The 16,657-nt window shown below is 34.0% G+C and overlaps 3 protein-coding genes and 1 long non-coding RNA gene across 4 annotated transcripts; 3 read left to right on the forward strand and 1 right to left on the reverse strand.

Moving 5' to 3' along the window:
* Positions 1-223: 223 nt before the first annotated feature.
* Positions 224-9,743, reverse strand: LOC145570061 (serine/threonine-protein kinase rio2-like). Its single transcript, XM_081629050.1, has 14 exons — positions 9,611-9,743; positions 9,401-9,518; positions 9,263-9,309; positions 9,073-9,143; positions 8,865-8,978; positions 8,593-8,768; positions 8,415-8,503; positions 7,656-7,773; positions 5,607-5,680; positions 5,422-5,469; positions 4,375-4,546; positions 2,507-2,629; positions 1,532-1,624; positions 224-708 (listed from the first exon to the last, which is right to left on the reverse strand). Exons 2-14 carry the CDS (start codon positions 9,482-9,484, stop codon positions 532-534), a joined length of 1,386 nt encoding a protein of 461 aa, XP_081485176.1. The 5' UTR covers positions 9,485-9,518; positions 9,611-9,743; the 3' UTR covers positions 224-531.
* Positions 6,099-7,177, forward strand: LOC145570063 (uncharacterized). The gene is made up of 3 exons (XR_014096376.1): positions 6,099-6,311; positions 6,415-6,481; positions 6,957-7,177. It is a non-coding gene; the product is annotated as an uncharacterized LOC145570063 (long non-coding RNA).
* Positions 9,744-11,172: 1,429 nt separating the features above from the next.
* Positions 11,173-12,811, forward strand: LOC145570065 (putative glutathione S-transferase). Its single transcript, XM_081629055.1, has 2 exons — positions 11,173-11,600; positions 12,162-12,811. The coding sequence occupies exons 1-2, from the start codon at positions 11,280-11,282 to the stop codon at positions 12,501-12,503; spliced, it is 663 nt and encodes a 220-aa protein (XP_081485181.1). The 5' UTR covers positions 11,173-11,279; the 3' UTR covers positions 12,504-12,811.
* Positions 12,812-13,156: 345 nt separating this feature from the next.
* Positions 13,157-15,346, forward strand: LOC145570064 (putative glutathione S-transferase). Its single transcript, XM_081629054.1, has 2 exons — positions 13,157-13,506; positions 14,643-15,346. Exons 1-2 carry the CDS (start codon positions 13,183-13,185, stop codon positions 14,982-14,984), a joined length of 666 nt encoding a protein of 221 aa, XP_081485180.1. The 5' UTR covers positions 13,157-13,182; the 3' UTR covers positions 14,985-15,346.
* The last annotated feature ends 1,311 nt before the right edge of the window (positions 15,347-16,657 follow it).

Raw genomic sequence — 16,657 nt, forward strand, 5'->3', positions numbered from 1 at the left:
CAATTCGGACCCTAGTTCCTTCAAGAGAACTTTAAGGCTTTCTATACTCTTTTATAGATGCCTCTCTTTCTATGCCTTCCTTTGTTGCCTATAACTTGTTACTTGTCAAATAAATCTGTTTTCCTAAGTCCTAGCCAAACAAAGTATCAAATGTTCTTTAGCTTAGAGTAAGCATGTTTGCCCTGGTTTAGTGCATTCAAACTAAAAACAAATAGTAGAGAGAAGAAAAGAAAGAAAACTACTCAACTTAAAAAGACCTCTGCTGTTTTTGTAAAAATAATGATGTTACAACAATGGGCATTAGACTGTTAGCCCGTACGGTATACTACTCTTCAAAACTTGTAAGGATACAATTGCAAGCTCTCTATTTGAGGCTAAGACAACTGATCCAGGACTAAGAAGTCTTGATATTATCACTAATTTATCTATTTTCGTACATCACGCGCTGCAACTGTGAAGGTTGTATAACTGATTCATGTCTGGCTGATTACGTAGTAGCATGAAGTTTAACACTTTGTACTATTTGGCTTCCTACCAAGCGCCTAACTGTTTCTGAATCTTAGAGTTCTGTGACGATTTGCCACCTTTATCTTTGTAGGAATTTCTGGAGGTCAGGTGCTGCCTCCTATGTGCAGATGCTATGGCCCTACGCCTTTGCTTGCCAAGGCGCTTTGCTAGTTCAGGATCGCTTTCTTCATCACTTTTCTCCTGCGAAAAGTATATTGTATCAGAACAACGCATAAATCCAAAGCATCAACATGGAAGTTAGCTGAGATTAACTTGGACTTGAAAATTTAGAGGATGCACATTATCACCCAATGACATCTTTTCTGTTCAATTAGAAGAGTAAATAAAGAACACATATCCAACTAATGGGTGTGGTTGCACAGTGTCACTGTGTTCATGGTACACCTGGGGGCGTATAGTCGACATCCTACTATACAAGGGTCTCCAAATATTGGAAAAATCAAGCACCTCATATTCCTACCCATTTACACAAGGTTCCCAAAGGGCTAAAGGACCATCATTTTAGTCATAGATGCCAGTATTTAGTGGTTCTTTTTCATCTTACAGAAATGGTATCACCAGTGAACACCTTTTCCACTTTCTTAGAGGGATTAAGGAGGTGGCACTGGGCACATGAGATATATTCTAATTCAACTAGTGTAGATAAATAGAACGAGAAGAGTTTAAAAAACTCCATTTCCAGAAGGCAGCCAGAGAGCATTCGCTTAGCAGTTTAAAGATAAGTTTAACCATTCTCGAGATAGCCAAGCCTTCTTGAATGAGTTCCACCAGAGAAACTTATAGCATAGACCCATGCGCATAAACATCACTTAAAAAAAGTGGCAACATAAGTTTGATTATCTAAACAAACTTCAATCATTCAGTCAATTGAGTGAGGTTAACTTCACAAATAAATTCAGCTCGTTGTGCATAATGAGGTTAACTACATTCGTGAAGTGATTGCCATTCTTCTTATTATAGCTTCACATCATAGTGAAAACACAAAGATGAAATAATTACAAACCTCGTCACTTGCACTCTGCACCTCAGAACTCCTAGAAGCTATAGAAGAAATTTGTTCAGTGTCAGCTGTATCACATTCCTCCTCTCTTGAGTCCTATCACAACAAAGAGTCAAAGACATAAAAACAAAATCTTAGTCAGCAGATTGATAATGCCATTCATCCAAAGAAGAGAGGGAAAAAAATAAAAACAGATTAAGAATGGTATTAAGAAAAATACAGATGGCAGAAAGTTTCAAAAGTGTATAGCAGATTGAAAAGCTGGTGAATCATGAGAGACATTTCAGGTGCAATAAAATTTCCCAGACTCAATGACATATGAAGTACAGGGAAACAAAATAACATATCTATTTCATCTTTTTAAGGCAACTGCCAAAAATTCCTATTCCAATACCATATACAATCTTCCACAATTAAACCAAAATAAAAAGAAGAGATTCAAGAAAAGGTGACAAGATGACTGATTTGTGGGTTATAATCGGCAAAAGTCACAATTAAAAAAACATTGTTTATGGTTAGATAATTAGTAGTATGATAATATCTACACGAAATAGATATCGGCCCATCACGGCCCCACCGTGAAGGGTTTTGAGCTTACCATTACCTAGATATTAAGCCGCAGCAGCCACAGACCATCCACATTACCTGCAAAAGTGGTTCTGTGGCTGATGCAAGATATAAAGCCATGATAAGCTAAATGCTTCAGGAGCACTTCATCACAGCCTTATTGGGCCATAGGCACAACTCATACACGCATACACTAATGCTCAATCAAAGATGTACATAATTAACCCTTTCATGTACAGTTTTCTATCAGATTTACTTCTGATAAAACACAAATCATTAAGTTGCCATATAGCACAAGAAAAACCCCTATCAAATTAGAGACCGACGGATAAATGACATGCAGCAGTAGTAGTAGCACCAGACCCTTAAGCATGGTGACTGATGATTAGTAGAGTAGACACTAGACAGTACCTGCTTTTTTAAGCTCAATGATTCAAATTTCTTGATGTCTGCGTCATCTTCATCAACACCTGAATCATCATCAGTGTTTGCCTCATCACTAAAATCTGAGTCCTTAGAAGTCCCTTCAATAAACTGTGAGTGAAAAAAAAAAAATAAGAATTTCAAAAAGCAATAGATACAAGTGACACAACAGTACAGCAAATGTAATCAATCAAAGCCTTAGTCCCACAAGTGAAGCCGGCTACATTGAAAAAAAATACTTAAAAGAAAGAGATGCCCTAAACAAAGTCACACGAGACAACAACTCTAGTTTAGTATTCCACAAAAATGAGACCTAGCAGGCTAGCACCACAAAGTTTGCAACATAATCTAGAGATTTATTAGAAAAATAGAGAAATGTAGAGCAAATTCATAACTTTTTCCCTTCCCCAACCCAAACTCACAAACTTTTTTCCCATTCACCCCCCACCCCCCTCCCCTCTAATCCCCCAACCCAACCCCACTGACGGCTAGTTGTACATCCTCTTACATGCTGCAAACATTACCAATCATCACCATATTCCCTGTTTTTGAAACAAACACCGGCAGAATATCATAAAGCGGAGGCTTTTATAGGGTCAAACTTCTCATTTCTTCAGGGCCTACTTCTATTAGGACTAAGGGGCCTTTTGGTTCACACAGGGTAATCGGAATGGAATGAACAAAGGGAAAGGAGAAGAATGGAATGAAAATACCTAAAATTTATCATGTAGTTTGTTTTAAAAACAAAAGGAAACAATCCCACTAGTCCCACCACCACCACACAACCACCTAAGTCATTAGCTTTCCACCTTTTTAGCCACCAAACCACTCACCGCATCTCCCCCACCGTTCGCTGCCCTTCGCCAGCCCTCCCCCGTCCCTCGTCGACCTAGCGGAGAGTCTAAAATCACTCCTCACTCCCCGTGAAACTCGTCGGCCAGCCCTCCCCCACCCTCGAAACCCTGGCGCCTAGGATTTCGATGGTGGGGGAGGGCCGGTCGGCCGTTTAACAGTGAAGAAGATGGGTTTTTTAGGTTTTTCGATGGTGGGTTTCGATAGTGAGGAAGACCGACAAGGGGAGGGGAGGTGCAGCGAGGGGTGGGGAGAGTTTATCGGTGGGCGGCGAAGGTCGGGGAAGGGCGGCGAAGGTCGTGGAAGGTCGGGGAAGGGGCGGCAAATGTCGACGGAGCCGTGGAGGTGCGACTGGGTGGTGGAGGTAAGGTAAAAGGGTGGTGGCTAGTGTGGGTGTGGTGGTGGAGGGGTGGCTAAGGAAAGGGAATGGAAAAGTCTAGGGGGATGGGGAATGAATTTAGAAGGATTTGGGGTAATGGAGAAGGTAAAGGGAATGAAAAAAAGTGCTTAACCGACAACAACAAAGGGAATCGGGGCAGTTGATTCCCATTCCCTTTGATGAATACCCCCATCCGAACGAACGGCCCCTAAGTTCTAGGATTCAGTAACTTTTGGGAGATATTTGATTGGTTCTGGATTGTTTTGGATTGTTTTGGATATTGAAGAGATTTTAGAGTTGGGTTATGGGTTCTTAAGAAAACCATCTTGAAAAAAATATGATATCCAATTACCTAACCTTCCTCTTCGTCTACTTGATTGATATGTATGGATACAAATAGGATGTTTTAGCAACAAATTGGATGTTTTAGCAGCAAGGCGATTTTTATGGGGCAACTTCTTAACATAAGTTAAAGAAAACTGCCACAAATATAGAGCCTCGTCTTGTAACATGGAGAACAAAACTAACAAATTTCTTCTTTCTTATAATTTTGTAATCAGACCAAATCCACTTGCACAAAATTCATCAAAAGAACACAAACACAGAAAAAGATAAGATGCAATACCTTTTCAAGGTTTTCCTGATCCTTTTTTGAAAATCCACTAGCAGCAAGTTCCTTGTCTAAGGAGCCAGAAATAGGTAATATAGAGGAGAAGCTTGGCCTGCTTTCATTTTCATCCGTATTTACATCTTTACCATCAGCCTCATCCGACTGCAGTTCAAAAGTCAGCTTAAATCTGTACAGAGAATTGTGTTGGATCAGAGAAAGTTCAGCATAACGAGTAAATTCTGGCATTATTTTTAAGCTTCCAGTTTCATAAATAATCGAGACAAAGTCAAAAGGAACTGCAGAAGACAGCAAGCCATCACGGAAACAAATAATCTGATTAAAATTTTAAAACCTGGAGTTGATGGCAAAATAGAGTTTATACAGCCAAGAAACATGCAGCACATTCTAAAAAAAAAAAAAAAAATTGATATCAAACTCAGAACAAGAAACACAGAGCATCTTGATAAGAACTCAAAAATCAAAATTCTAGTCTTGCTTAAAGGCCTCCAAGCTCCAACTACCAAAAGAAAACTTCAGAAGTTCAAATCCCTTCACAGGATCCCAAACTGAGTACCTTCAACACTTGCAGCACTTACATAATTCCATAAATTTGCCAGCTGCAACTAAATACAATGCAAAATGGAAAGTTCCAGATACCACATACCACAAGGTGTACAACCAACTATAATGAACACAAACAAATCGCACATTCAGCTATTGTATTGTATTGTACAGACTCCAGACTGAGACTTATACCTAATGTTTCACAAAGAACATCTATTTGCATTTATCCTCCATGCCTATAATTCCCATGCCCATAACCAGCAGCCTTGATACAAGCACTATGCCTACAACTTAAAATGGCATGGCACACTAATTCAGTCCAAGGAATAATTTTCTTTGTTCTTTAGGGGCATAAAGAGCAAATTTAAAACAAGTAACAAAAAAGTAAAGGGGAGCTTTGGCATAAAAAGATATCATTTCAATCATGCAACCTTGAAAAGCTATATTAACAAATGAAGAGCAAAAAATTATTCCTAGGCAATTGAAAGATCTCACTACCTTTTCCTGAAAAATTTGAAAATGCATTCAACATCACGGTCGAAATACCTGCAAGGCAGAGTAATAATTATTAATTTCTGTGGTTGTCAAGAGTATAAGCATAAAAGACATAAGCTCTATATCTTCACTTTGCACACTTGTATTCAAATAGTGAAGACTTAAAGATTCTGGAAAGAATTACGCACATTTGTGCATTCCGATGAGATATAGATACCATCTGTGGGAAATCAATCATAGTAACCTTCTCATCATCATCAATCTACAAGTAAAGAGGACAATTTATTTACTGTCAGTGGAATTGGCAGTTGCAAGTCTTGCAACAAATGATAAAGTGTAAACATTTGCGTTATAAGCATGAAAACTTCTTAATTTCATATAACATGTTGTAAAACTAGAAAACTGAACTGCAAACTAGAAAGCCTGAATGGATAGGCCTGGTAGGAAACGCAACAATTCCAATTCCTAAGTACTCAACAGTAGGGGTGTTCAAAAAAACCCGACCCGATTGTCCCGTCCCGATTTCCCGATGACCCGCAAAAAAGCCGATGGGAAATTAACAATTTTTTTTGTTTTTTTCGGGTCGGGTACCCGTCCCGCTAAAATAATAGTTTTGTGGGCCGGGACATGGGGCAAGCTTTGCTATTCTCGGGTACCCAGATACCCGTTTAAAAAAAATAAAATTTTGCTACTCCCTCAACTAGCCCAGCCCACTTACACTTAGGGTTTCATTTTTCTTACCCCAAAAAAAAAGCCACCATCATTCACTCAGTCAGATTTCTTCTCTCTCTTTCCTCTTTCTTGCGCCTCATCTCCTCTATCAAAAAATCATCTCAATCAATTCTTCACTCGAAATTCGACCACATTCATCATCAAACATAAGTCGATCTCAGGTTAGTTTTATTTGTACTATTTTCGTGGTATTGTTGTAGTTTTTTTCATGGTATTTACTTTAGTTTTTATTAATCTAATTATTTTTTTATCATCAATTGCTAGATCTAAACCTTAACCGCCTCTGTATCACCGCTGTCCTTGACTCCTTGACGCTGACCACTCTAAAACGGTATAACAAAACTTTTTCTTTCTCCCCAAAATGTTACCATTTTTTGTTAATTTTATTTAATAATTTGTCTTGTTCTTTATGTGAATTTTCAAGTAATCGGGTTGAATAATGGAGTTTGTGTTTGATTTCTCTTGAATTTAATAATTTTGTGTTTGATTATGTGTATAATTTTATTTGATTGTTTGTAATCTGCGAGTAATTTCTTGAAAATGAAAATTGCCGTTGTTAATAGATCTATCATTTCTATGACAATATAAATATTTAATGCTTATCTGAATAGGCATGGGTTATTGATTTATTTTTCAATTTTTGTAATTCTAGCTAATTTAATTTCATATAATTTTTTTTTTAACTTCCTGTTTCTAGTTTATTATTATGTTTTTTTTCCCTTCTGTTTTATCATTCTCTTTTCATTTAAATTATATCCAGTTTATATCTATATGTGATATGTTATTGCATTATTTGTGTTTTGTAGGAATGAAAGAATTGGTTTTGGAACAACCGACGTCCGACGATTGTTATTGATGAGACAATTGAAATGTCGGATCTCACAAGTGAATGAATTGAAGCCCTCCCATTTCGTTTGTTGTGTGGCTTTGTGCCATTATTTGTAATTTATACGTTTTGAAGTTATGTAATTATAGACTCAAAAACTTTGTATTTCCATCCTTAAACTCTAGCTTGGATTTTGTTTTACTTTGATTCGTAGTTTAAAAGGTATTGCATGCTATAAATACAACATTTTTAAAAAATAAAATTACAGCAGGTTATTTTAAATAAATTACAGCAGATTTTCAGTAAAAAAAAAATAATATTCAACAGGTTTTTACAAATAAAAACAACCAGCATCACCAGATTTTAGATTAAAAAAATAATGAATAAAAAAATATAAGAAAAACCCGGGTACCTGTATGACCCGTCCCGGATAATTCGGGTACCCGATATCCGGGTACCCGAACTATCCGGGACGGGACACGGGACGACTTATCAATTACCCGATGATCCGGGTACCCGTATATTCGGGTACCTGAATATCCGGGTACCCGAATTTGAACACCCCTACTCAACAGCAAAGATGGCAAGACTTTAATAATCTCTCAACAATGAAAGTTTTTTTCTTTTTTTTGCTTTTTTGACAGGAGGGGATGGGGAGGGAAGAAGCAAAGTTGAGTACCATGATATTGAATTCATTAAAGTCACAATGAATAAGTCCATGCTCAGCCAGCCGAACAATTAAACCTATCACAGTGTCAAAAATTATATCTGGGTTTTGCAATTCCTTAACCTGCACACTAGATTAAGAACAGAATATGGTAAGTATGCATTTGATTTACCTCATATATCCTTGGCCACAGACATAAATATCACAACTTTGAAGATAAGATCAAACAAAAAAGGGAAAAAAGACTGAAGAAGGACAAGTGAGAAAGTGAGCAAAGAAAGAGAACAAAGCATAACAAGAACTGGTCGCTTAAACAAAATTACCAGTTTGGCACAGACATTGAGGAGTGAGGACTATTAAACTTCCAAACTTCCAGCTCTAGAATGCGAATAATCAATATTCACAATCCTTAGCATGAACCAAGCATACAATTTGAAATGAAAAGGTTGCCATATGAAAGCCCTATTGAAAGGATCACCTATAATTCTAGTAGACCACAATTCCTCGTTACTGTTGTTTAGATTTCACCTCGAATACTACCTTTATTACAAAATGATGATCCCCATTCTACTTTGACAACGGAAAATAAATCATAGTGTTATGATGGGAAAAAAGGAAATGGTAGGTTCCAGGTGAATTCATAACTCGAAAGGACAGTGGAGTGGAACATATTAGAATAAAAGATTTTCATTATAGCTACCAAAAAATTGTTACAGGCTTATCTGGCATGTTTTTTTTACGAGACATGTAGAGCAAAGGAGGAATCCTTACAGTGGATAGCCTTGTACAAGGGACATAATCACACAATGTCGGTTGCAATCCAAAGCCTTTGGTACAGGAAAGTCATGATCTTCCAATGCCTATCAAAGTAAGATAACATTAAGCTCGAAACAATGAACCACCAAAACATAGTCAATGAGAGAGCAAACTAGTAGAAGAAATGTGGAACCTTCATAAATGAAAATTCCTTCAGTGCCGCAAGACGAGATAAGTACAGCCAGTTAGAACAACTCCTGTTTTGCAAATAGTCACGCTTAGACTTCACGGCCCTAAAAGAAACTCTACCCAATCTGTGCAGCTTCATGGCCATAATTGTACCATCTTCATTGGAAACTTCAAAGATATCTTGAACCCACAAAAAACACAAACTTGCTCAATTTTTATCACATATTAACAAAACTAAACATAGGACTCTATGCATAATATATCAACAGGCATTACCAGATTCCTTTCCAACTCCGATTTGACGGCCAACTGCACAGAAGACACCGCGATTGACCAACGTCTTGATGGCAAGAAAATCATACCCAAGATATGTTAACCTAAAACCATCATCTAAACAAAATACCCACAAATTATATTGAAGAATACAAGAGATTACACTACATGAGTATAATTTAATAAGCAGACAAAAGAGCAAGTGACTAACATTTAGAAGCATCATGATGCAGCAGCTTGTGCTTAAGCAAATTCTTCAACACTTTATAAGTACCACCATGTCTATAAAAATTCACAAACAAAAACAAATCAAATCAACCATTAAAATTGAGAATTACCAATGAATTAATTTCACAAAATACAAATAACCCATCAAAATTGAGAATTGAAACAATCATTACTTGAGTGAAGCAATTCGAGCAATGAGTTCAGAAGGGACAATTTCGTGCTGCAACAAAAACCCAAATTTAAAAAAATAATTAAAATTTGAAAGTATTTTTGACAATTAAAAGAGGGAAGAAATAAAGGTGATTGATTACATTACGCATGCCCATCTCAACGGCAGTGAGAACCCGGAAATCATCTTTAGAGAGGTATTTAAGAGCATTAACATCCAACTTCATCTTAGTTCTACTCTAAAATTCTGCTCAAAAAATACTGCAAATATCGAGAAGAAATAACAATGAAGCTGAATTAAATTAACAGTTAAACCCTAGATCGATAAATGATTAAAAATTAAACCATCTTACCTGCTGTTTAGCCGCTTCAATGGAGAACTCGGAGTACGGTTCAATAGAGGAGATTTTTTTTTTTTTTTAAATAGGTTAGAATTTAGAATAAACTGAATAGTACAACAAGACCCAGCCCACTATATGTAATTAGGCCCAAATAGCTAAATCATAGCCCATTTCTAGATTGAAAACTTAACAATCTATCTATTATCAATAAATCTATTATTATACTTCCTCCATTCTATTAATATTGCAACAATGGACTTTTTGCATTATTCATCACTCTTATTTGACCATATAATATGATTTATACGTTAAGCAAAATATAGTCATGTGGAATCTTGTTGGATTCGTCTCATAAAACACTTTCAAAATATCAACTTTTTATAATTTTTACTCTTACACAATTATAGATATTTAGTATATAAAATGTGTTTTGAAATGCGTAATTTCATCGTTGTTGCAATATTAATAGAACGGAGGAAGTAGCTTATAGCTGATTTGGCATCGGATTTTGTTTTGAAAACAAAAAACAAAACTTAAAACAAGAAAAAGGTGTTTTTACTTTTCTATGATTAGTTTTCAAATTTATCAGGATTTTAATAAGTTTGAATATTTTTGAGTAAAACAAAAATTACAGCGATGCTAAACGAATCCTTAATTCTTAAACAAACATCGAGATTCCAACAAATACTTATAAGACTATAATTTTTATTATGTATAAATCGCAAACATTATTAGTCAAAACTAGTTAAATGAATATTGCAAATGAAGCAAATAATAAAATACAGAGAGGATAAATTGAGATATGTCATTCAGACTAGAGATCAAATTTCATTTACAACACTTGTATCTTTCTATACCAAATAATCCCTTCGTTTTTGTTTGTTAATCCTATTTAGAATCTTTCAACTATTAAAAATTAGAGGAAACCTTTTAATTTTCTCTCTAAATACAAATAAACACAGTCATATGAAATATAGTTTTATTCATCTCGATGAATACGTTATTTATATCTAATTTTATATTTTTGCTGGAGTGAGATTAATATGATCAAAGATTGCATCGATATATGTAAATAAAACTACTATTATCTCCGTTTTTTATTAGTTGACATGTTTTAATTTTAGAACTATCCACACACTTTCTTTGACCGTATTTTGTAATTTATATGTAATGAAATATTAGTGATGTGGGATTGTGGGATCTTGTTATAATCGTTTCGATATATATTTTCTAAATATCAACTTTTTATGATTTTTGTTTATTGAAAATTAAAGATATTAATGATTGAATTTGTGCATTCAAAAGTGATTAAAAAAACGTGTCAATTAAAAAGAAACGAAGAAAGTATTATGGAATAGAGGGACTAATTATAAAAATAAAAAGTAAATTAAAAAAAAAAAAAAAACGTGAAAGTAGTCCAAATAAATCACTTTAGTACAGTTAGTACCCTTGCATCAAGAACATTCCGCTAACGTAAGCCATGACACATTCAAAAGATAATCCTAGACTCTACGTCTCTCACTAGTACTATCAACCTAGGATTCTCCACATTTTTCTTTTACTCTCCAAAACCCTTTATAAATACCCTTCAAAATTCCAATCCACCTTATTAAAAACATATTCCGTAGTAAACTCCCTTAAAATTAATTTTTACCTCAAACAAAAAAAAAAAAAAAAAAAAATGGCAACAAACAATGAAGTAAAATTGTTGGATTTCTGGGCAAGTCCATTTGGAATGAGAGTGAGGATAGCATTAGCTGAAAAAGGAGTGAGTTATGAATATAGTGAACAAGATTTGAAGAATAAGAGTGAATTACTACTTAAGATGAACCCGGTTCATAAAAAGATACCGGTTCTTGTTCATAACAATAAACCGGTTTGTGAGTCTCTTATCATTGTTCAATACATTGATGAAGTTTGGTCTGATAAAGCTGCTTTGATGCCGTCTGATCCTTATCACAGGGCTCAAGCTCGTTTTTGGGCTGATTTTGTTGAGAAGAAGGTAATTCTTAAGAATCTTAACTTTTTTTTTTCATTAAATTTCATGCTTTATTTTTATTAGCTCGTCTCTTGTCAAGCGATCTGATTATTAGAGATTATTTACGTTTTTAAAGTCGATAATTAAAGGATTTTGATTAAAAGTAATTATGGTAATTTATAAGGGAGTATATGATTAGTCCTTATTGATCTTTATTCGAATTAATTATGGGTCGGAAAAAATAGTTGGACATTACTACATGTACCTATCAAATTAAATGTTGGGTTTGATTTCACTACCACTATTTTATTTAGCTAGTTAAAAAAAGACAACCACGATTTAAAATATTTTGTCCTTATCATTATCATATCGCAACAAGAAGTCTTTTTTTTACGTCTTGTTGCAATGCACAAATTGCTCACTATATCGGTTAAATTGTTTTGTCCAAACAACACTTCATATTCAAGGGTAGTTGAAATAATAGCACATAGAATTGTTCTAGATTTGTACGCATGTCAAACAATGTCATTGCTTTGATCGAAAGACTAGCTTAATTATATATCCTTATGTGTGACACACGTACAGATTTACGATACTGGGAGGAGAGTTTGGACCACTAAAGGCGAAGATCAAGAGGCGGCGAAGAAGGAATTCATTGAGCATTTGAAGCTATTGGAGCAAGAGCTAGGAAACAAACCATACTTTGGAGGTGATAAATTTGGGTTTGTTGATGTTGTTTTCATCCCATTCTATAGTTGGTTTTACGCCTATGAAACATTGGCCAACTTCAAGATTGAAGAATCTTGCCCAAAAATCATTGAATGGGCTAAAAGGTGCATGCAAAGGGAAAGTGTGGCTAAAGCTCTTCCTGACCAAAACAAGGTTTATGAGTTTATTTTGGAGTTAAAGAAGAGGTTAGGTCTTTAGAGAAGTTGGTTTTTTATGTTACATTGTATGGTTTGGTGAGAGTAATAATGTAATATGTTATATGTATATGTCATGTGCTGGTTTAAGCCGTATTTATATTAGTACGGAGCATTAATGTAATATATTTCAAGCGAGTTGAGACTCAATTTGTTTGAAAACTTAAGGCGTATATTGTCGTATGAATAATAATGTAACTTGAGTACATGTTTCTAGTCTAGTGTCTCTTGTTAAAACAAAAAGATATGTATATTCCGTGCGTTAGCACAGATGTACTCTAATATTCTAAAAATAAAAGATATTTGCTAAAATGAAGGGGTACTGTAAAGAGAAAAAATAGTATCAAAAAATGACACGTGTTATTGTCGGTTTCTGTTTTTAGTATTTTGCTATCATTGATCCATGATTATCAATTAAAGTACTAATTAGCTAGTACCCTTACATCAATAACATTCTGGCCCATTCTGCTAACGTAAGCCATGACACATTCAGAAGAAAATTCTACTCTTACAACTCTACGTCTCTAACTAGAACTATCAACCTTGGAATCTCCACATTTTTCTTTCACTCTCCAAAACCCCTTTTATAAAAACCCTTCAAACCCACCTTATTAAAACCACAAATTCCCCTTCAATCGTTTACTCCACAAAATTAACTTTAATTACCTCAAAAATTTTAAAAAATGGCAACCAATAATAATGGAGTAAAATTGTTGGATTTTTGGGCAAGTCCATTTGGGATGAGAGTGAGGATAGCATTAGCTGAAAAAGGAGTGAATTATGAAAATAGTGAACAAGATATGAAGAATAAGAGTGAATTACTCCTTAAGATGAACCCGGTTCATAAAAAGATACCGGTTCTTGTTCATAATAATAAACCGGTTTGTGAGTCTCTTATCATTGTTCAATACATTGATGAAGTTTGGTCTGATAAAGCTGCTTTGTTGCCTTCTGATCCTTATCATAGGGCTCAAGCTCGTTTTTGGGCTGACTTTATTGAGAAGAAGGTAACTCGTTAACTTTTTATTTTTTCCTTTATATTTCATGTGTTATTTTAACAACATGCAATATAAAGTACTCTATATTAAGCTTGATTATTCTATGTTTTTTTCTCATAATGTTATCTCATTAAGTCTAAGTAAAAAATATTGGTGGGTAATATTAAAAAAATATGTTATTAAAATAATATGTTGATGATGTCATGTACGCTAAATAATAAAATGAGAGGGGTACTTTGGAAAAGTGAAATTCATCACCCCAAACACCCTCCACTTTATACTTCAAGCGGCCTAGTTGGAGATTATATACTACTTCCTATGTCCCTATTTTTTTGCCCCATAGCTAATTTTTAAGTCAACTTTTAATAACTTTGACCGCAAATTCTTATTAATGTATAAGATATAATATAGTCAAGTGGGATCTTTTTGGATTCGTCGAATTATATATTTTATTAATCTCAAGTTTTTATAATTTTTACACTTATATATTTGAGATAATACGTTTTAACACGTGTTTCGAAGACCGTAAAAAGTCCAATAAAGTAAAAAAAAAGGGACAGAGGGAGTACGTATTATATGTTTTTATAATCAATAATTAAAGGATTTCAATTAAAAGTTGTTATGGCAAGTATTTTTTATGGGTCAGAAAAAATTAAGTTGGACATTACTACATCTACCTAAATACCTAATTATAAAATGCTGTTTCTCAAAAAAAAAAAAAATGCTGAGTCTGATTTCACTACCACGGTACCACTACTCTAGCTAGTTCAGGACCACCATAATCAAAACAATTTTTGCCTATCATTATCACAGCAGCTACAAGTCGTGTTTTGTACGTCTTTGTAATGTTTAAATTTACTACTTTCCGTTTTATATTATTTGTAACAATTTAACATTAAAATAAAGAGGAAAAATATTTAATCATTGCAAATAATATGAAACAGAGGTAGTACTTGTTTTGTCCAAACAACGCATCATATTCAAAGATAGTTGAAATAGTTATATGGAACAATTAATAACACATACATATATAGAATTGTTGTAGGTTCATTTTGTAATACTTCATATGTTAAGTTAGATCAAGATGTATGTCAAATATTGTCATTGCTTTGATCAGATGACTAACATTTGTGACACTCATACAGATTTACGTTCCCGGGAGGAGAGTTTGGACCACTAAAGGCGAAGATCAAGAGGCGGCGGCGAAGGAATTCATTGAGCATTTGAAGCTATTGGAGCAAGAGCTAGGAAACAAACCATACTTTGGAGGTGATAAATTTGGGTTTGTTGATGTTGTTTTCATCCCATTCTATAGTTGGTTTCACGCCTATGAAACATTGACCAACTTCAAGATTGAAGAATCTTGCCCAAAAATCATTGAATGGGCTAAGAGGTGCATGCAAAGGGAAAGTGTGGCTAAAGCTCTTCCTGATCTAAACAAGGTTTATGACTTTATTTTGGAGTCAATTAAGAGGTTGGGTCTTTAGAGAAGTTGGTTTTTTATGTTACATTGTAATATTGTATTTTTTTTAAAGGTACGGAGAAGGATCCTGACCAAACTTCAACCCTTATGATTTTTTAGTTCAGTATTTGAGGGTCAAATATTTTGAGAGTGAGGGAGAAAGGTTAAGGGATTTCCACTTTTCCACCCTCAAAGTGCCTCTAGTGGGGATTGTACCTTCCAACCTTATCCTTATTACTAGACCAAGCTTAACTTGATACATTGTAATATTATATGGTTTAGTGAGAGTAATAATGTAGTATGTTATATGTATATGTCATGTGTTGGTTTAGCTTTATTTGTATTAGTACGAGACATTAATATAATGATGTAACTTGAGTGTTTCTAGTCTAGTGTCTCTTGTTAATCAGTATATTTGGTCTGTGTTAAATACTACTCTGTAGTTCGTACTATACTTGTTACTTTGTCTCATATTTACTTGCATGTACTTATTTTAATTCATATGATGAGTTAATTACTTTATTACTTTAGTGTTCTTATTTAAATGTTGCTTTCTTTAACAAAGCTTTGAAACTTTTTCTTAAATTAATCGATTACATTAGAGTTAGGGACTGTTCTCTTCAGATTATTTTCAGTTCAGTTCAATTCAGTTCAGTTTAGCTCAATTCAGTTCAGTTCAGCTCAATTCAATTCTTAATTACCCTTTTTCATAAAATATCCAATTTAGTTCAGTTTAGTTCAATTCAGTTCAGCTTAGTTCAGTCAATCAGAACAGGCCCTTAATTGCTCTTTTGTTTAACTAAAACTTTGGTTTAATGAGTAGAACTTGTTACTCCGTAGTTACTAAAACTTGGATTAATGAAATTATATAATCTGTTAACCCATCTTCAATCTGTTTACGATTTTATCCAAAAAAAAAAATTGAAAAAAAAACGTAACTAATCTCCTGATAATTATCATCATTATTGCTTGACACGCATGGAGGACTTCACGAGGAGAATATTTACATTTGAAGAGAATGTGATAGGAAGTTGATATTACCAAAACTCACATAATATAAAAGTCTTGCGTGAGCTTGAAAGTAAAAAAAAAAAAAAAAAAAAATGAAATAAATAATTTATTATACAGATTAATGCCTAATTTTAATCGGTATTTATATATTATTATTCTTATACCCATTAGAATATGTATTGAGTGCTTATTTGTATCAATATCATACTCCGTAGTAATTTTACTCTCTCAGTCTCAAGATTAATATATTATTTTTCTTATTCGGTGTCTCAAAATTAAGCGTTTGTTTCAATTTTTAGTTGTTTATACTACCTACATACCCTCACTTTTTACCTTTTAATATATACTCTTAACTTATCCTAAATGCCCTTTAAGTTTGGTGCCCAAATGCATTACTTACATAAACTAACAAATAAATTAAACCAAAATATCACCCTTTGACTCTTTGTAACTTTATCATTGTACTTATCAACATGATTTAATACTTTTTCCACTTTCCTTAATTTTGTGAAATATTAAAAATGGACACTTAATTAAAATTGCATCAAATTTTCTGAAAGAAAGGGTTAGTTCATAGGTACAATCAAAAATCTAATATATAATTGCAGAGTCAGTGAATGAGGAGCCTCCAAAACCTCATCCCTCAATTCTCATGCATTTAGATTTTTATTTATTTTTTTTTAAAAA

The sequence above is a fragment of the Chenopodium album genome, chromosome 12 (assembly GCF_948465745.1).
Source record: "Chenopodium album chromosome 12, dcCheAlbu1.1, whole genome shotgun sequence".
Taxonomy (NCBI): Eukaryota; Viridiplantae; Streptophyta; class Magnoliopsida; order Caryophyllales; family Amaranthaceae; genus Chenopodium; species Chenopodium album.